Source organism: Mustela erminea, chromosome 10, assembly GCF_009829155.1.
Source record: "Mustela erminea isolate mMusErm1 chromosome 10, mMusErm1.Pri, whole genome shotgun sequence".
NCBI lineage: Eukaryota > Metazoa > Chordata > Mammalia > Carnivora > Mustelidae > Mustela > Mustela erminea.
The window spans coordinates 105802275-105822943 of NC_045623.1; the positions used below are offsets into that span (position 1 = coordinate 105802275).

The 20669-nt window shown below is 58.1% G+C and overlaps 1 protein-coding gene across 8 annotated transcripts in view; it reads left to right on the forward strand.

Moving 5' to 3' along the window:
- ACOT7 (acyl-CoA thioesterase 7) overlaps window positions 1-20669 on the forward strand; it is a 95104-nt gene that overhangs the window by 39067 nt on the left and 35368 nt on the right. For all 8 annotated transcript variants that reach the window (XR_004276035.1, XM_032301489.1, XM_032301490.1 and 5 more), the window contains exons 4-6: window positions 1750-1841; window positions 6175-6289; window positions 10691-10777. Coding sequence is in view for 7 of the 8 variants with exons in the window: in XM_032301489.1 (XP_032157380.1) it covers window positions 1750-1841; window positions 6175-6289; window positions 10691-10777 (294 nt within the window). In the remaining variant the exon portion in view is untranslated. The remainder of the gene's footprint in view (window positions 1-1749; window positions 1842-6174; window positions 6290-10690; window positions 10778-20669) is intronic.

Sequence of the window (20669 nt, forward strand, 5' to 3'; positions counted from 1 at the left end):
CTAGAACACGAGGGCAGGGCTGGTGGCTGCCTTGTCCCCTGCGGTCACCCCTACTGCCTGCAACAGTGCCTGGTCCCTTGGACCCAGGGTGACTCTGACAGGGGACGGGGAGGAAACGGAGACCCCAGGAGGCAGGGGTCCCCTGTCCGGTGTGTCCCCCTCCTCTGGGGCTGTGCTGCCTGCCCGGAGGCAGCCAAGCGAGCACGCGCCGAGGCAGACAACCGGCAAACCTCTGCCTTCGAGTACGTTCATTCATCTCCGGCAACTGTCAAAATATTAAGCTAACTGGGACCTGATTGTTGCAAATTGCTCCAAAAAATAGCTGGGAGCGCTTAAGATTTTAAAAGAGGTGTGTTTAATGCCACAATTGTCTTTTGATGGTTTTATTAAATGACGGAGAAAGTACAATTAGCATGTTTTTCCTCATTTGGCCCGTGGCGCTCATCTGGGTCTAAAGGAGGACCACTCCGGGTTTCCATGGAAACCAGCCTGTCAGGCTGGCTCTGGCAGAGTCAAACAGGAAATCTTTATTTCCAAAAGCAGGTTGTCAGATTCACTCTCAGTCAAAGTGCAGTGAAAATATTTTCCTTGTTACGGGCCTGTGGTTCCCAGGCACGGAGAGCCTGTCCCCATGGGGCCGGCGGCGCAGGCCGGGCGCCGGGGGCTCATCCTCCTATGTGACCACAGGGCTCAGCTCCGGCCTTGGGGCTGTGTTCAGGGGCAGAAGCAAGAGGCCCGGCCCCCTTTGGGAAGGCACCAGGTCAGAAAGCACTGCTAGGAGGGGAGCTCCACGACGGGCTTTGCAGAGGACACCTGGCTGCTGTCCACCCTGCCTGCTGTGTCCTTCATGTCCTGCAGATGTGCTCTTCTCCACACGGGGGATCTTCTGTGTTGAGGAAGCTACATTTTAAGGCATCTTTGCAGACATTTCCCGGAAAATACTGGAACCCCGGAGGCGTAGGTCTACGCACACAATAGCACCGAGTTGCTGTGTGACCCTAGATAGACCCCTTGACCTCTCTGGGCTCCAGGCTCCTCCTACACAGGGGAGAGGCGAGGGACCATGCGATCCCCAGACTTTTCTGGCTCATGGTTCTCAGCCCAGGCAGGCCTCCCTGGTAGGCCTAAGGAAGGTTCTGTTTCCTGTCACTTGGCCCACAGTGGGGCTGAGCAGCCCACCGCCCGCCTGTCAGCACTCCACCCGGATTGGAGTCCTGAGTCGGTGGTCTGCGGCCGCAAATCCAAGCGTCTGGGGTGAAGCCTCCCACCTCGCGGGACGGGCCTTGCCCAGGAGCTGTGCAGCCACGCCCCAGCTTGTGGCCCAGCAGCGGCCGCTCCCAGGGCTGCCCATACAGGCTCTGGCTCTGTGTGTCCCTGAGCCTCTCACGTCCGTGGGCTGCTATCCTTTGGGCCTCCTCTGGCAGGAGCTGTTAGCCTGTTCAGGAGGCGGATGTTCCCTCGCCGAGCACAGGTCTGCTGGATCGGGTTGCAGACACTTGAGCTCAGCGGAGCTGGAATGCCCTGGCTCTGTCCCCTCTTTTCTGGGAGGCGGCTGGAGAGGGCCCCACCCGAGAAAAGCCCATTCCCCAGCCTATGATTGGAAGTCTTTCCAGCAGCCTCCAGGGGGCAGCACTGGGCTGGGTTGGGGCAGCTCCCCTTGCCCTGGGCCCTGGCTCCCACCTTGTGTCTCAGCCCCACCCGCCCTGGGCTTGCGCTGCGCCATTACTCATGTGGTTTTTTTCTCTGAAGGTACTAAAAAGCTGACCAATAAGGCTACCCTGTGGTATGTGCCCCTGTCACTGAAGAACGTGGACAAGGTCCTGGAGGTGCCTCCAGTCGTGGTAAGGAGACCCCCCTTCCGCTTCTCTCCAGGGGGCAGATGGCAGAGGCTACCCAGGCGTCCCAGGACAGCAACAGCGGGGGCTGGGGGCCGGTGCTGCCCGTGGAGTGGGCTGTCCCTGGCTGGGATCTTCGTGCAGGTTTCGCTCGTGGACGTCCCTCCCGGAGGGCCCTTCCTCACGTCCCGACCAGAGCGGGTCAGGACGGTGCCAGGTGACGGGTCCTTCTGAGAGAACCAGGACCTCCCGGCTGTGTGGCCCAGGCCAGCCGCTCCTCATCTCAGCCCCTGACGAAACGGAGGCTAAGATATCTCTGTTTCCTCTCTTCCCCTGCCGTCCTTGGTCCCCTCACTGTGGTTTGCTGCAGACAGAACCATCTTTGCACGAAGGGAGCCTGTTGTATTCGTTCCCAGCCCGCTGGGCACGCTTGGGTGGGCAGCCTGTTGGTGGGTGAATGTTGAGCCGATAGAAGGATTTCGTTCCTTCCTTAACTTTGTGGTGCCCGAGTCCCTGCATGTTTCCAAGACATGTGTGACAGCTCCTCGGTGGAGGCCTGTGACTCTGTTCTCACACCTAAGCTGTTCTAGAGGAGCCATCCCGTGGCTCGGACGGTGGCTGCCTTGCCACGAGCGTTTTCCTGTGCAAAGAACAGATTTTTGTAAAATCAGTATAACTGGGAACCACAGCCGTGGGCACTGGCGCCTGCTCTTTTCGCACTGAGCTCACAGAGAAGCTGGGTCCTGTCCTCCTCCTCACTGGGACGCTGGCTGCAGGCCCTTCCTGCTCCGAGGAGGCCTGCTCTGACTCCGCGGCCCACCTTTCCACTTCCTGCACCTTTGCAAGTGTGACCCTACGGGGGGGCGCTCCCTGGAACTCCCCACCAGCCACACCTCTGCCCATGGCAGCCCAGGGTCTGACCCCACACCCTGCCTGGACCCCTGGGGGCAGGCGAGGCCTGGGTGGCACGTCTCCCCAGGTCGGGATGGCGGCCTGCGGGGCTCCAGTTGCCACAGTCTAAATATCTAAAAAACTCTCTGGAGACAGGGGAGCCCTTTCCATGTTGAAGGAGAAAGGGTGCTTGGACCTTGGCCTGAGTTGGATGGGTGGCCTGTCCTGTGGTCCACGAAAGAAGGGACATAGTGCTGCCGCCGGATGACGGCGCTGGCGCCAACCGTCCTTGCACGAGCGAGGGGTCCGTTCTGCTGCAGCCTTGCCTCATCCAGACCCCGGGTCTGTCGAGGTCACGTGCACGGTTTCAGTTTGGACATACTGTTCTCGCCAGAACGCTGCCCTTCCTTGCTGCCCCGCCCCACCCCCTCCCTCCCTCTTGCTCTCTCCCCTCCCTGCAGGGGGTGGGGGCAGGACCCTACACTCGGGAGTGAGTGATTTTTCTCTCCGGAAATTACAAGCATACCCACCCCCGCTTTCATCTTTTGCGCCGAGCCCTGGGTACTCGGTCTGTCACATCGCAGGGAAACACGACCTAATTATCGAGCTGCTTGCATTTCCGGACACCGCACATTGTGGAAGTCTCCCACAGGCCCTTCTCTGCTTCTGCACCTGATGCTACACGTTCTGGGGTTGATGCTGAAGGAAGCTTCCGGGGCTGAACGCATGAGCCTTTGCTTCCTCTGGCCCCTGGGGGCCAGGGGGCTGGGGGGCCGAGAGCTTCGGGTCTTCCCATCCTCCCCAGGGAGCTCACCCCCACATCCCTCGGGGGCCCGGAGCTTTCCCAGCCGCTTTGCTGAGCCGGCCTCGATAAGACACAGACACCGACTCTGCCCTGTGGAGGCGGCCGCGGAGAGGGTTCCAGATGGGAGAAGCCGCGCAGATCCCAGCTGCGGGGGACCCCGGTACTCACGGGAGCCTCGTCCCCCAACACGTGCAGCCCCGCAGAGAGGCCTTCAGTGGGTGTGAGATACAGGTCTGCTCTTTGCCTTGTCCTGATCCATCCTGGAGGGCTCGGGTGGCATTTATGCAGGCAGCGTGGCCACAGGCTTTCTCATCCCCCCAGCCTCGAATCCCACCATCGACCTTTTACAGACCACTGTCCTTTCTTTGAGAATACACACATCTCTCTGTCCAGGTGTGTGTGTGTGCCACGGACACGTATGTCACACATATCAGAGCACACACTCACATGTGCGTAGAGGGACCCCGTGTGTGTCTCCCTGAAGTCACCGGCGGTCGACCTCCCACGGCAGTGTCTGGGGTCAGGGGCTGCCACTTGGCTCCACCCTCTTCTCTAGGGAACAGGGACCTCAGAATCTCTGCAGTGACCCAGGAGAGGCTGGGGGCATCCGAGAGCAGACACTTGGGTTGTGGATTTTTTTCTTTTTCCCGGTGTCAGAGTGTGCACTCAAGTTCAAAGTCTGCCCCGGCTCTTGGACCTGTGGGCTGAGCTGGCTAATGATTCACATCAGTGGGGCTGGACGAACCCTTGGGGGTGAGCGTGGGGTCCCAGCCCCATGTTGGGACTTCCAGTGGCTTTATCCCCAGAGTCAGAGCCGGCTGGCTAGCATTGGGAGGAGGCTGTGTTTCCTCCGTCTTCTCGGCTCTTGTCCGGCTGGGGCCGCGCCAACCGCGTGCGAGGGCCCAGGCCCAAGTAGCAGGCTCACACGGCCAGGATTTATGAGGCTCAGGAGGTTGGCTGGTCCTTAAAAAATATCTCTTTAAAAGGCATTTCTGGAGGACACTTGAGTGCAGCCGTGAATTTCACCGGATAGGTACAGCACAGACTCTGCTTGCACGCTCTTGACTTTGGACAGTGGGACAGGAGGCTGCGGTTTATTTATGGAGGAAAAGGTTGAATTATCCACCGTAACTTAAACACTTGGGGTTTGTTTCTTTCTTTCTTTTTTTTTTTAGTGGGGTGTTTGTTTCTTTTGAACAGACTCCTCAGCTCCTTTCTTGGCCTCCTTGGGAGACAGGTTCTCAAGCCTCAGATCATGGTAATTAAGTCACAGACTGGTGTTCCAACCCTGTGCGATTTGGAGCAGAGCCATGAGCAGGAAATCAGGGTGTTTAAAATGGGCTTTTGAAAGAAGGTCCAAAATTGTCGTCTAAAGTGAACTGCCCAAGTCGGAGAGGCTGTAGCGGGGCGTGGAGAGGGGCCCATGGGGCCCTTCGTGCAGAAGCTTCTCCATCGGGTCTGCTGGAAATGCCACCTGAGGGAAGGCAAGGGGAGATGTCGGAGCTAACGGAGGGGAGGCTGGCTGGGCTGTGGTCGGCAGGAAGGGAGAGGGGCCTCGGGGAAGCTGGCCACCGAGGACCGGGCCTGCGGCTTTTCCAAGGGGTCCCACACAGAGGGCGTGTGTGTGTGTCCTCCACTGGGCTTGGGGACAGGGCCCTTGCTGTCACATCAGCGAAACCCAGCATCTCCTGCTGTGCCCTTTGGAACCCATTTTTGTGCCAAATTTTATATTCATGTTTATTCTTAACTTCTTGGGTCCGAACACCTGTGATCCATGATGACAGCATCGGTGGGACTGTCGTAGCTTTCGTGTGCGTTCCCGCAAGTGTGTAGCCTGTCGGACAGGCTGGGAGGTCCGCGGGGGCGGGTCGTGTTGAGGGGAGAGCAGGAAACCTGTCGGTTTCCCATGATTCTGTAGTTCTGTGTCGGGGACAAGTCCTAGGAAGGAAGGGGCACGTGTAAAACGTGACAGAGGTTGTTGACGGGACGTTGTTTGAACAGCAAGGGGCTGATGCGTTCAGTACGGAGTCCATCCCCCAAGTCCTGTTAGGCTGAGTCCATCCCCCAAGTCCTGTTAGTTGGGCTAATGCAGTCGGAGGGGAAATATGGCTCCTTGGAAACGTGGCACATGGCCCGGGAGAACTTTTGTCTACACGTGGACATGAAAACAACGGAGGAAACACAAAGTGAACGTTTGAGTCCGCTTATCTCTGGATACATGAAATTTTCACCTTCTCTATGTTTATATTTTTATATTTATTTTTTTTTTAAAGATTTTATTTATTTATTTGGCAGCGAGATCACCAGTAGGCAGAGAGGCAGGCAGAGAGAGAGAGAGAGGGAAGCAGGCTCCCTGCTGAGCAGAGAGCCCGATGCAGGGCTCGATCCCAGGACTCTGACTGAGATCATGACCAGATCCGAAGACAGAGGCCCAAGCCACTGAGCCCCCCAGGCGCCCCAGTTTTTATTGATTATATTAAGTCTTCCCAGGACAGGGATGGGTGGCTGCGGTTGCATGCCTGGAGACCATGCCAGGAGAGACTTGAGGCTGGGGGGCCGAGCCATGCCTGTGCAGGGAGGGCGAGGGGCGGGAGGCCAGGCTCGCTGCTGCTGGCCTGACCGTGTGCGCGCTCCTCTCGGCAGTACTCACGGCAGGAGCAGGAGGAGGAGGGCCGGAAGCGGTATGAGGCCCAGAAGCTGGCGCGCATGGAGACCAAGTGGAGGAACGGGGACATCGTCCAGCCTGTCCTGAACCCAGGTAAAATCTGGGGTGCAGGGCGGGGGGTTCCCTTCTGCTGGCAGGTGCCGGATGTGGCAAGCTCCAGAGCCCTCTCCCCTTGGGGTCGGTGCAGCCCCTCACTGTGGATGTGGTCCTCGCAGCCCTATACCCTGTCCCTGCAAACCCGTTCGCAGTCGCACCGTCAGCGCTGAGGGGACGGGACAGCTCTGGGGGTCCCAGCAGGCTGTTGGAGTATGAGGCAGAGACCCCACTGCGTGGGCACACGGGACGAGCCTGTGCCGTCGTGTCCGTCCCGCAGGGTAGCTCAGGAGCACATTTTTATGGGGTTTCCAGCTCCTAAAAAACAGGCAAATGGCAGCAGCTCTTTCCACGTTTCTCCTCACCAGCCTGGCCCTCACGTCTGTGGGCCTACGGCTTCCCTCAGGCCGGGGCCTCCGGGTCATTCCCTCCCATAGCCAGCGTCAGTCAAGTGTCCGCCCAGAACCCACACAGAGAGGTCCAGGCTGGTTTCCTTCCAGATGGGACTTTCCTCCCCAGTCCTTAGCAGGCCGCTGCCCTGGGGCTCAGACCGTGCAGGGCAGGGTCTAAGGAGGTCTGTCCCCCTCAAGGCCACTGTGAACCACTGGGTTGTGTGTCTCCACCACACACACACGAACACATGTCATCCGAGGGGAGAGGATGCGAGAACATGCTGTGTTCTGTGCGAGGCTCCACGGGGTGAGCCCTCAGGGTGCCCTGGACACAGGTGTGTCTGAGTTCCACGTTTTGGTCCTTGACAGCCGAGGACCTGTCCCAGGTAATCCCTTTCCTCGCTGATGTGCCCCCGTGTGCCCTGGGCCCCCCTCCCCCCACGCTATGCCCTAGCTCCCGCTAACCAGGACGACGGTGGACTCCAGGACACAGACTGGACTGGGTTTCTGGTTCCCCCCGTCTGCCTGCCCAGGCTTCAGGCCACATCCAGCATCAGGGCAGGGGGGCTGGTGACCACCCAGCAGCTGTGCGAGTGAGGACAGGACCTCCTGGGTTCGTCGGCAGCGCCTGCGTAGTGCGCACAGGATTCTGCAAATCTTTCTGTGCCCTCACGCGCATCTCCCCCTTATCCTTCTCACTCTCCAGCTTCAGCCTGCCCACAGCAAAGGCCGGTTGCCTGTGAGTGGGGGAGTCTTCACTGTCTTTTCACATCTGCTTCGCAGCAGACGCCAAGATGATAAATTACTTGTTAGTATTCGTAAGACAGAATGTTGCTGGAATAGATGATCGGTTTCTAACACAGTCACCCACAAGATGGGCCTGGGGTCACTCCTGATGGTAGAGGGCGGCGACCATGCCAGACCCGGGCTCTGCTCTCCGGGCGGGGGCAGGCAAGCCTGCTGGTCAGGCAAAGACATGGGAGACTGCCAAGTGACGTAGGGAGAGGTGATGTCTTTGGAAAGGTACAAAATCGGTGCTGAAGGTATTCTGGAACAGAGAAGCTGGAGGGCTGAACGGCAGCCCTCCCCCTGAAGACCTGTCCGTCCCGCCCATCCCCCATTCTGGACTCTTCTTTGCAGAAAGGGTGTTTGTTGATACGATTAAGTTAAGGATCTCAGGACGAGGTCATTCTGCATTATCCAGCTGGGTCCCTAACGCAGGGACCAGCAACTGTTCTCATTAGACAGGAGGGGAGAGACGGTGTCAACCCAGTGGCAGCAGGGATGGGCTGGGAGGAAGTCTGGGCGCCAGGTGGGGGCTGCTGGGGCGCTCCTCTCTGTGGGCCCTTTCTGTTGAGTGCTTGGGGTGGGAGCCAGTCCTGGATGCCTCCTCTCTCTGGGAAACAATATAACGCTCACAGTTTCCAGCCTAAGTCCCCTCATGCAGGGGGTTATTTATTTCCTGTTTGCTCTCCTGCCTGACTGTGAGTCGGATACATAACACTTCTCAGAATCTATTACCCTCCAATGCTTTAGTCAAAGGAGACATTCTGCACCTCAAAATTTCTTTTCTTTTCTTTCTTTTTCTTTTCTTTTTTTTTTTTTTAAAGATTTTATGTATTTGAGAGAGAGAATGAACAAGAACACACACGAGCTGGGGGGAGGGAGAAGCAGGCCCCCCCACTGAGTAGGGAGCCCAAAGTCGGCTTGATCCCCAGAGATCCCAGAGACCATGACCCGAACTGAAGGCAGATGCTTATCCAACAAAGCCATCCAACGCCGCAGCATCTGCTTTTTCTTTTTAAAAAGATTTTATTTTATTTTATTTATTTTTTATTTATTTGTCAGAGAGAGAGAGAGTGAGTGAGCACAAGCAGGGGGAGCAGCAGGCAGAGGGAGAAGCGGCCCCCCGCTGAGCAGGGAGCCCGATGTGATGTGTGGCTCCATCCCAGGACCCTGGGATCCCGACCTGAGCCAAAGGCATGCTTAACCCACTGGGCCACGCAGGCGTCCCCAAAATCTCATTTCTTGATAGATTTTTACAAACTTTTATTTTTATTTTTCTGTGTTCCAATAAGAATGCATCTTTCTCAGATGATTAGCTTAGGGACTGGCTTTTAAATGCTTCTTAAGGCAGTCACATGCCCATTCCTTGCTGTTTTTGAATGTGCCCTGCATTTCTGACCTCAGTGTCCTTGAAGAACTGGCCTCACCCTGGCAGGGCGGGGCTGGGCCTCTGCAGCCAGGCCTCCCGGGCCCAGAGGAGGGCAGGATGGGGTCCCCAGGACCCGCCAGCGGGGCAGGCGCTCCGCAGAGCGTGGGGTCGGCACTGGGGTCTTTGGACCACTCCGTCCCCTTCCTGCGGGAGGCCCCCGCCACCCCCCGTATCTGCAGCCCTCTCAGGGTTGACATCAGAGCCCTGTCTGGGCAGGCTGTTGCCTAGGAGCTCCCTCGCGGGCTTGACCTTATCCTTCAGGTGTCCTTTCAGGGAGTCTGGGAGTTCTTCAAAACCCAGCTTTTTGTTTTGTTTTGTTTTGTTTTCTCCATCCGACAAGAGAAATTACAATTACCTTGAACTGTTTGATCCACAGCCATCAGAGGTCCAGCTTTGACCATGGAGGGACTGCGTGGCCATCGGAGCCGTTTGGGGGCAGTCGGGTTGATGACAAAGAACCCAGCTCTGGCTGCTGGGCTGGGCCCAGGCTCTGCCCCTGCGTGGTCAGCCCGACCCCAGCCGCCCCCAAGAGTGCTTGGTGTGCATCTGGGGTCTCCTAGGATCTGACCAGGCCCCATCTTCCTGCGCCCATCAGCATTTGTTCTGGGGGGAGAGCCAGGCAGTGAGGGACACGTTGTGGAGACTTGGGCTGCCCAGGTCTGAGTCCTACCTGCGCCTCCATGGGGACTTAATCTCTGCCACTGTTCCCAGGCTGTTAACAAAGGAAAGGGGAATTCTGGGTATGTTTATAGCCGTGTTGACACTCTCCCGTTGCTGCCCTGGGGACATCACTCACATTCTGGGTGCTGCCATGATCTTGAGATCCAAACACTAGGTGCCCTGCCAGCCTGTGCCATGGCAGCCACCGCCACTGCGGAACCCTGGGACCTCAGTGCCTGAGCTCGTAGAGGTTTATTTCTCATGAAGTCCAAACCGGCTGTTCCTGATCAGGGGGTGTCCTGCAGGTGGGGCGGACTCGTAGCTCTGCGTCTTGAACAGGTAGCTTTTGGGGTTACCTCAGAAGGGGAAAGGTCAGGGGCTTCCCCATCTGGGGTTCGCATGGGTCGGGCTGAAAGCAGGTAGCGTTCTGCTCGCACCTCTCTGGCAGGAAGGCGGCCTGCTGAGGAGGCCGGCCAGCGTGGTCTGGTGTGCGTGGAGAAGGTGAGGAGAAGGGGCTGCCCAGTCCTGCCGGCTGACCACCACGTCCTGTTTCCTTCCCACGCCCATGTGGGGCATTTCACCCCGAACCTGTCCAGCCACTGCCTGACCTCAGGGATCAGAGTCTCGGATTGCATGTGGTTCCCGCTGGGTTTAGAGGTGGTACCTTGTGGGCCAATGGCCGGAGAGCAAACCACGGGTCCCCTGCGCCAGCATTGTGTCCACACTGTGCTCCCGGGGCTCGTGTGCTGGTGGGGGGGTGCTGCGTCCGTGATTGTTTACAAAGTTGGGAGTGAAAGTCAGAAGACCTGACTGTCCAGATGGAGGGTCACCGCAGCCCTGGGAGCGTGTAGCCCCGAGGTATTGACTGGCTGCCTCTGTCTCGGGAGTGGGCCTCACTGGGCACACTGGTGTCCCCAGGAATAAGCACCATGACCCGTTAAGAGAGGGGCTGACAAGCCCCTGGAAGCCTTTCCTTTCATGGACCAAAGCCCATGGAGACCGCAGTTGTCCTTGGAGAATTCTCACCTGAGCGGCCGGCACCTGGACGCCCTCCGTGGCCGCGCAGACGTCGTGGTGCTCGGTTGCGGTCATCGAGCTGTGCCATGGCCTAACCCCTCTCCTTTGCCATTCCAGAGCCCAACACGGTCAGCTACAGCCAGTCCAGCCTGATTCACCTGGTGGGGCCTTCCGACTGCACCCTGCACGGATTCGTGCACGGAGGTAAGGAGTCTGCGGCTGCTGCTTGCTCACGTCTCTGTCTCTGTCTCCGGGAGCCAGGCAGCCGTCTGACCCGGTTTAGGCCCCCGTGTTTGATGAAGCAGAAGTTTAAACTTTTAAGAGGCTGCATGATAAATTGCTGAAATACAGTCGGCGCCGGTTTTTTAAATTGGAAACGAAAGTCAGGTGGCTGGCTCTCCTGACAGAGGGTCACACACAACCCTAGAAGCTGAGAACCACAAGGTGTGTAGTGGCCTCGGGTTGGGGCAGGGCCTTTTGGGGCAGTGATGTCACCAGAGAGTAACATTGTGACCCGTTACTGAAGCAGGGCTGCTGCAGCATGTTTTTGGCTCTGACGTTCTCATTTATTTCTTCCTCTGGTCAGATTCCACCTTAAACAATGTAGACCTTGAAGTTCCTGGCTTGGGAAATATAGGGGAATTAGCCCCAGGTTCATAGCGGGACACTTTTTACTTTAATGGAGAATTGATTGATAGATTGTAATTTAGAGAAAACAGTAAGCATGGGCACAGTGCCATTCACTTAAGCTCTTGCCTCCAAGGCCGGGAGAACCAAGCTCTCTTTTCTTTTCCTCTCAGAAAACTCCTATTCATCCTTCAAAACCCAGCTCAAATGGTACCACTCTGTGCAGGGTATGTTGATATTTCCACTCAGGGTGGCTCAGGGCAGTGCTCGATCTTACTTTGTGTAGGTTCTAGGACTTCATACAGCGTCGAGCAGGCGCTCTCCTGAGGTGCATTCCATGAGCGGGAGGCACAGATCACATCCACGTTGAGGAATACGGGATAATAGGTCCTGGGCCTGTTGGAGTCAGAGAGTGCGCCCCAATTTGAGAAATACTTTTAAAGTTTGCTTCTTTTTTTTAGCTAATCCTCTTTGGTGTTTTTGTCTTTTTTTTTTTTTTTTTTAATTTCACGATTGTTTTCCTCCTTCAACTAAACGTTGGCTGCAGTGTCCTTTAATCCAATTAACTTAGATCCTACCCATGAAACTGGTACTGCCCAGGCCCAGGTCTGCGGTGGTGGTCAGAGCATCTTTGTACCCCAAGGACAGCTGTGACCCCATAAGCTTGCTTGTCTGCTTTTCCTCACCAGCCCTTGCCTGCCTCCTGGAAGTGGGAGGCCCGTCTTCTGAGCGCCCCATCCGGAGCCCAGACCCCATCACTTTCAGCCTCACTGAGCTCCATTCCGCCTGAAATCAGTGAAGCTGCGCCAGAACTTTTGCTTGTCTTGTCCGTATGTTGGAATCTTGGGAGAGGTGGCTTCTCCACACTTCGCTGTCTCCTGGTTGACAAGCCGGTCTCCCTCCACACATGCTGGACGGCGTGAGTGAGGGAATCGCTGCAGATCTAGGACCCGTGCTCTGTCACAGAGCCTGAGCTGCTTTCTTCGAAGTAGGCACGTTTCTTTAAGAAGCGCGTTTAAGGAACGTTTATGCTGGCTTTGCGGTATTTAATGCCTATTTTAGTAGAGGTTTTCGTGCCCACAAGTTTAAAAAAAAAAAAAAAAAAGCCAAATATTTTCCCCAAGCACAGTCATCTCTAAATAGCGCCTAGTAAGTCACCAGGAGCGAGTGAACAAAATAAACTCCACGCTGAAAACACCTGCAAAGACCTGGGATTTCACAGCGTTTTCCTACGGGTAGGAAGCCCGCGGTGCGAGGGGTGTCTGAACACGTCTCCGTCAACGTCCTCTCTAACCTGTAGCTCAGTCATGCCAAGCGCAGGAAATCGTGAGCTGAGATGGAGGCTAATTCGTCTTTTATCCAGTAATTCTGGACCGTGTATATGTCTCTGAAAAACTCTCACCCTGTCCAGTTTTTTGTGCCTTTCACACACGGGACAGTGTCAGCCTTGCAGCTCGGCCCGTCCCAGCACTTAAGAGCGCACAACGCGGACGCTGACTGTGCTGAACTGGGGCGGGGGGGCGGCCCCAGATGGGAGGCAGGAGTGCAGTCCAGTGCCCCGTCTTTTGTCCTGTCCTGGGTGCGTGGACAAGCTGTCCCGGGATTCACCGAGGGAGGCAGGAGCCGAGGGCAGCAAGCCGGAGGACATAGAGGACGTTGGTCCCATGCCGGGAAGGAGGGCCGTCTGCGTCCCTGTGGTTGTGGTCTCAGGGTCTCGGCGCGAGTTCCAGCCTGGCTTTGGGCTTCTGCCTTCCCCGAGCCCTGAGTGAAGCCGCGCGGGCCCTTCCTCCTCTTCTGGCCTCCTGTGCCCACCACTCCCCTGCTGTTGGTTGTATCCCCGAAGCAGTGACCTGGCGGCTACTTGGGGGGTGTTTAGGTTCATGCCACAGTGAAGACCTGATTATAAACTCATCCAGACGCTCATCCTTGATAAACAGAAGAGTAATTGCTGGTCCTTCCCGAACATACTAAAGTGCAGGCATCTGAGCCCCAAAGTGAGCGTCTTTCTCCAAGGTCAGGACGGAGGCGAGGGCCGCCCTGTCATGCGTGTTCATGTGGCTTCGGGGATTGGAGCCGCTGGCGTTAAACCAGAGGGACACTCGGAGGCCCTGGCACTGACAGAAAGGAGGGAAGGCTCTGTCTTTGCAGATGGCACAGTGACATACCTGGGCGACCCCAGAGATTCCGCGATGAAGATAACTCAGGTTATTAAAGACTTTAGGGAAGCAGCAGCATCTAAAATGACCAATACTTGCCCAAAATAGAAAAACAACTTTTCGTTGTTTCTGTTTGTAGGCTTGTCTGTTGTCCCACGTGTGTTTTGGGTTGAATTTTATTTATATCACGAAATACCACTTTTCAGTAATTTGGTGGAAAGGTGTAGGGCCAGGTTTGTCTGTTTGATTCGTCTTCTTCAAGGTCTTGTTCTTGTCTTCCGTTGGTTCCGGAGACAATCGCAGCTGCTTTCTTCCTCTGGGACACTCCCTGCCTGGTCCTCTGTCAGCTCTCCCACGCGCCCTGGAAGGGGGTCGCTGCTCAGCACGGCCCACATGCGACAATGGCAGGGAGGCTCCCTAGGGGTCGCCCGGCGTCACTCAGGGCAGGCTGGAGGAAGTGTCTCTGCCGTGAATTCTTCACTTCTGAACCTCTGGTGGCCTTGGATGTTTCTTGGGCACTTTAACAAACCTTATTAACTAGTTTAAACCAAGGTATTCTACGGGAGGGTCCAAAATGGCTTTTGCCAAAATGCAGCTGCCCCATCCTCACTTCGTGGGGGCCACAGCTCTGGCTGTGCTCCTGGCTTGTGGCTCTGTCTCTCTGGGGGTCACTTGGTGGGCTGGCTGCAGACTCGTCGCATCGCCGTGTCTCCCACCCACTCCGAATACCCAGCCCCCGTTGCCCTGTGGAATGCCTCTCGGTGTAGTTACACCTGCCGGACAGCCGTGCAGGATGCATTTCCTTGGAGAGGGCCCCCCTCCGCCCCCCGCAAGACGGACTGCTCGTTCCCTGCACTGCCCTGTGCTGGTCATCCTCACAGAGTTTGTTTTCTGGTGGCTTCCTAGGGAAGGCGTATGTCAGCCGGATGAAAGGCTCAGCGGCTGTGCGGAAGGCCCCACATAGTGGCTTCCACCAGACAGACGACAGCTGCGCCCTGTGGGATGACGAAGCTGTAAGATGTCCAGGGCTCCTCGGGAAGCTCGCTGGTGTTGGCGACCCAGGCTCCCTCTGCCCAGTCTGCCATCCCTGGAGTGGCCCCATTTGGGTGGTGGTGGGGCATGTGGTGGCACCAGTGTTCCAGCCTGGAAGGCCGGGGGGCTCCCAGGAAGCGGCACCCGCCGCTCGCGTCTGCTGGTGGTGTGTCTAGCTGGCCAGACGTGTCAGTCAAACTCTAGAGCTGCTGTAGGAGAGAGGGAGAAGTCATTGGGGGGGGCAGTCTCTGTGGGGGCCTTAGGAGTAGTTTTTCTGGATTTGGCATATGTCAAGGGTTTCCTGGCTGGGTGTGTCATTGTCTCCCCAGGACTTGGAGGCATCGGTGCTGCTCTTCCGGCAGCCAAGGTCCCTGTTCAGAGCTGTGGGGAGTCTGTGGTTCTCTCCTCTGCTCTCTGGCTGCACCTCGGCCTGTCCCCCTTCCCTGAGCCTCACGGCTCGCTCTGGCCTCTGCCCTGGGCCCATCCACAAGCTTCCTGCGCACTGCTTTCCCCAATAACATGGAATTGAGTGGTCCGCGTTTCCTGGGCTCCTCTCCTTTGCAGTGGCCCCCACCCCCCCACCCCCCCACAACCCACACTGCGCTTCACAGACCCGCCCCAGACCCGCCCCGAGCCTGCTCTGAACAACCGCCCCCACCCCGGGGGGGGGGGTTCAGAGCAGCCCAGCTGTCCCGAGTCTGGGGACTGCGCTGGGGAGTCCCGGCTCCATCCCTGCAGCTCCGCGGCCACCAGCTTTCCACAGCCTCTTACACCTCAGTGCGGCCCCCTCTGGTACGTCTCCGTTCTGCCTTTTCTGCCTTTTCCTCCGAGTCAGCGCTAATTTCGGGCTTCGGACCCTCTTCCCACCCACTTGCGGGTGTCCGCCCCAGGGGCCAGCTCATCCTTCCCATGGTGTCTGTCGGTCCACTTTCCCGAGAGGTCGTGGGTTGTGGTCTCATCCTCGCCGCCTGTCGGGATCGCCAGGGCCCTCAAAAATGCAGATGCTCGCCTCACCCCCCTGCCCCCCGGTTGGACCAGGTGCCGTGTGGAGGCCGAGTGCTGGGGTCCTGGTGATTCTGACAGACGGGTCAGCCCATGAGTTACCAGCAGCTGCTGGGAACGTGCGGCCCTGGGGAAGAGGCCACAGCTCGGAACAGTGAACCGTGCTCAGACCCGGCGCCCAGAGTGTGTCCTGCCTCGGAACACTATTCCCAGTGGTCCCCACTGTTCCCCGGTGTCCTTAAATGAGCAGCCAGTGCCGTGCCGTGCTAACGACTTACAAACTAGATGACAGAGAACCTTGTTCTTAAAGTTAATTATTGTTGTCCTCTTAATAACCCTGTGGAAAACCCCAGAATGAAGTTTATAGACTCAGGGAAGGGTGTTGGGGGCAGCCAGAGCTCTGTTCTGGATGATCGGCCCCGACTGCACCTTCCAGAGCTTCCGTGAGGGGTGGACCTGCAGGGCCCTCGACCCAGGAGCTGACCTGGGTGATGCCAGTCGCCTCTCTGGTGCCTGTCCCGGACCTCTAGGAGGGGGCGTGGGGTTGTCTGTGGTAGGGATCTTGTGTTCACAGTCACATCTGGTTCTGAGTAAAAACTGCCTCTGCTCCAAGACGAGAAGGCAGCAGCGTGGCGGTGAACTGGGGCTGACCCGGTTTCCTAAACTTGTCTGTCCCTCAGCAGTCATCTGGGTGCCTGTTAGGAACACAGATTCCTTCTCCAGGAGGCTGTGATGAGCTGGTCTGGGCCCTGGCCTGGGGACCTGCATTTTGACACAAATGGCCTGGTGGTTCTCGTGATTCGGGGCTCCCAGAGACTCCCAGTGAGGGGCCTTTAGTCTCAGTGCCCCCAGCGACCATGCCCTCTCTACCCATTCCCCCAACCTCTCAAGAACATTGGACGCCCACCCCCCTCCAAGTCTTCTCCCGGGTTCATGTCTCCCCACACCAACTCTGTGCTGGGGCCAGAGTGCCCGAGTGTGGACAGAGGCCAGGCCCCACCTCGAGAAGCCTCCAGTAAGTCCGGGGCAGGCCCCGGCATCTGCATAGTCAAGCGCTTCCCAGATGACTCTCCCCATGCCGACAGTGAGGGCTTCTGGGGGCTTTCCTGAATCGCAGATCGCCCGTCGCCTGAGGCCTGGGTGCCTTTGCTCCCCCATATCAGTCCCGGACCTTCTCCTCCTTCTGCATCTTTTCTCCTCGTGCCTCACCCGGCCCCGTGGCCTCTGTGACCTTATCCAAGTGGCCTCTGATAAATTTGTTCTCCCTGCTCGAGTGGTCTCGATGTCTCCCCTGGGACAGTGGCCCTGTGGACCTGGTCTTTCTCTTCCTTTCTCCACACGGCTGTTCTCGTCACTTCTGTGGAGTGGATGAGGATGACACCCGCTAGAGCAGTGTGGCTGTCCTCACCGGGCCCCTACCCCCGGGCCTCATAGCCTCCCTTTCCGTACAGGGGTTTGGAGAGGGTGGATTAAATGAGATAATACGGGGTAAACAGCCGGCACGTAGGGAACACTTAGTAAAGGCTGGCGGCGGTTACAAACCGCAGGCCCTTGAGCAGTGCGGGTTTGAACCACATGGGTCCTCCTATGTCTGGATTTTTTTTCAACAAAGACAGGACAGCGTGTCTCTTCCTTGGGATTTTCATGTCATTTTCTTCCCCTTTGCTGACTTTGCCACACGGCACCGTGTACGATGCAGTTGACACACGCAGCCCGTGTTAGTCCACGGGTCCTGGGGGGGGGCGCGTGCTCAGGGTGCGCTGCTCGTAGTTGGGTCTGGGAGAGTCGAAATTTACGGGCGGGTTTGTGAGGGGATCGGCATGCGTAACCCCACCGTGTTGTTCCAAGGTCAGCTGTAATATTTACTTGGTTTACTAGCTTTAGCCCAGACGCGGAGGGGACATGGAGAGCACATGCTCTTTCCTCCCGTCCAGGGAGGTGTTCGTAAGGTATCGTTTACGTGAGCACAAAGCGCATCTTAACGGTAACAGGAACGTAGCCACCTGTGAGTCAAGCCCGTCCTCTAAATGGAAGAGTCAAGTCCGGGCTTCTGGACAGTCCAGAGCCGCAAAGAGCAGAAAGAAGAGCGTCTCCTGTCAAAACTCGGGTTTGGCTAAAGATACTCTCAGAGGAGAGAGTGGGTCACTTGGAACTTGTGCTACCTAAAAAGAAAAATTAAAAATAACTGAGTGCTGGAATTGGAAAAAGAGCAGCAGATCTACCCCCAGGATGGAGGGGGACGGGGGCGGCAGCAGGCCCGGCTGTGCGCGCCTGTCCTAGGACCCCCCCGGCCCGCTGCTGTCCCTCGTCTTTGCTCCGTCCGCGCCCTGGTCCCACCTCCCAGCCATGGGACCTGTGAATGTTGGGCTGTCAGAGCCTGGCCCCCTTCCTGTCCTCCCCAGGTTGCGGGGTCCTGGGGCCCCACACCTCGCATCTCCCCTCCCTGACCTGCCCCAGGCAGCACATCACTCTCGGCAAAGCCTGACTCTGCCCGCGGCAGCCGCAGCTCTGCTGGCGCAGGTCTCGCCGCTGCCTGCAGGACGCCGCCCCGCCTCGTCGCTGCCCTCGAGACCGTCTTTCCCTAAGCGCGCCTCTTGCTTTTCTTTCTCCGTATCTTCGCTCGTCCTCTGCCCACCGGCGCCCATTCTGTGTGCCCAGCCCTCATGCCGTCTCCTCCCTGGTGCTCCAGGAGCCCCGACTCCCCAGGGAGGAGCAACCTCCCCTTCCTCCTTCTGCCTCCTCGCGCGCGTGTTTCTCTCTTACACATTTCGGTCTTTCTGTCACTTGGAATGGTGGCGATATTCTCAGGTGTTTATTTCCTGGACGTGGCAAGCTTTCTTGTCCTGACTTCCTCCGTTCCCAGCTGCTTCTCAGAGAACCTTATGCATGGAAGGAACTTGGTGTCTGCTGAGTGAGCGAAAGACGTCATTCGGAAAGGTGGTTGGAGTTGATGCTGCTCACTAGCTGTGTCCTGAGCCATTAGCGGTTTGTCTCAGAATCGCAGCTCGTAAATCCAGCTGAGTGTGGCGCTCCGGCATCCTTAGATCAAGCTCCAGACGAGGCCCCAGTCGGCGGGCACTTGGAGGACAGGCTGGGCTTTCCAGCATGCAGAGGCGGCGGCGTGCTGCAGGGGAGCCCACGTCCGTATGCCTGATCCTGCCTGGCACTCGGCTGGAGTGTGGGGTGGCCGCCGACCCCTCAGCTGGACCCATTCTGCCTCTGTTGCCGAGGCCAGCGGTCTGGTCGGTTTCAGCCATGGCTGCACCCCGGCCGCGGAGCCCGTCAGCCGGGAAGGGACGCCTGACACAGGGAGCATGAGCACTGGTCGGCCCTGGGAAAGAATGCCTCGGTTTCAGAAAATAAGGGGCCGGGGTGAGTCGTTTCCTAGCCTGTGCGTCCCCGTGAGTCTGCAATAAGTTCATCCGTGGGGACCCCTATCTCTAGCTCTAAGACACTCTGATGGTCTGTGCTGGGGCCCCCGATTTCTGGGGTGACCTTGCTGACCCGACAGGGCTCCCAGATCTGCAGCTGACTTGCTTTGAAAAAGAATAATGGAATCGTGACTGTCATAGAACCTTTCTCAGTTGGAGTTACTGGGGTGCCACTCGTCACAGTGTCCTCAGTGCCCTCAAGCCAGCTGGGGAGGCCAGTCATCTCTTTCCTGGCAGAGCGGCCTCCCCGGGCCCCCTGTGCCCCCTGCCATGCCTCCCCTCCCCTTCCATCTTGGTGCCTTGGTGAGCTGTCTGTCCTCCGTCCGCCTGGCTCTCTCCTCATCCTTTCTGGAACCTGCTCCCAACACTTCCCTCCTGTCAAGGAGCCCTCTGGCCCGCCATTGCCAAAGCCCCAGAGCAGGTCTTGGCGCGCACGGCTCGTGCAGCCCCTCCTCTCAGCCTCCCTCCCTAGGCCCCTTCCCTCCCCTCCTCACGTCCATGACCTTGGGGCTTCATGCTTGCTCCCTCCCTCGGGGACTCAGCTGGCCTCATGCTGCCCTGGGCCCTCGGCTCCCAGGTTTATCGCTGCAGCTGAGTCCCCAGGACCTCCTCTGGGATGGCTGATGGGCTCCCCCAGCGCTCCCCTGCAGCGGTGGCCAGGCCACCCCCTCGGTCGTCTGGCCAGAATTCCCACAACCTTCCCGGACTCAGCTGGCTCTCTCTCTCGGGCTCTGCTCCCCATCTATCGGCCAGTCCTTTGAGCGCTACCTGCCAAACAGATCAGAATGGGAGCTCTCCCCACCAACACTGTCCCCTCCTGCTTCCCACTTCCACTGAAGTGGCCTCTTGCCTGACCCCTCAAGCGCGTCCTCTCTACACGGCAGCCTCATCTGTCCCTTCAGAGCAGAAGCATGGTCCAGCCCGGCCTATTCCAGGCCCCTTAGCGGCTTCTGTCTCGCTCCCAGAAGAAGCCAGATCTGTCTTTCCTTCCTTTTTTGCAGAGGTGGGTAAGAGAGAGAATGTTAAGTCGGCGCCAGGCCCGGCGCAAGCCGCATACGGGGCTGGATCCCACGCCCTTGAGACCATGACCTGAGCCGAGATCAAGACTCGCTCAACCGATTGAGCCACCAGGCGCCCCAAAGTCCGATCTTATTTGTGCTGCGTCTGTCCTTATGAGGCCTCCCTCCAAGAGGGCCTTCCCTTATGCCTCCCAGTCCTCCCCATCTTGTACCCCTCTCGCCCTCCTCTGGTCCCTCACTTTCCCAAGAAGCCTGGGGCCTTTCCAGCTGCGGGCTCTGCCGCTGCTGCTTCCTCTTCCCGGGCTGTCATTGTTCCCTCTGCTGAGTTTCTGCGGCTCGGACAGCTGCCCAGCTGCTCCCCTTTCTCTGCAGGTCACTGGAGGAAAGGCGGGTCTTCCTGGGCCCCTGTGAAAGGTGGACCCCCTCCCCGATGTGCTCACAGGGTGCCCAAGCGTTTACCACGCCCTAACGAACACCTGCCCGTTGGCTCCCCGCCCCACCCAGAAAGCAGGCTCACGGCGGGGGGCCTTGGTTTCATGGGCTCACTGCGGCATCCTCAGCCCTGAAAGCAGGGCCTGGAGCCGAGCAGACATGCAGGGCGCCGAGTGGATGACCTGGAGAGAGTGCGGGGCCGCAGCGCGGCGGCCTAGTCAGCCCCACGGAGGAGCATGTGCAGGATCGTGAGGCGCAGGCGTGCAGCAGAGCCTGACGCAGACACCGCGGCTCCGAAACACCCAGCAGCCAAGGGGCCTCGTGTGGCTCCCGGGGGTCCTGAGGCTGGGGGACTGCACGGCTTAGCGGGGACCCGAAGGAGAAGGCGGCAGGGAGA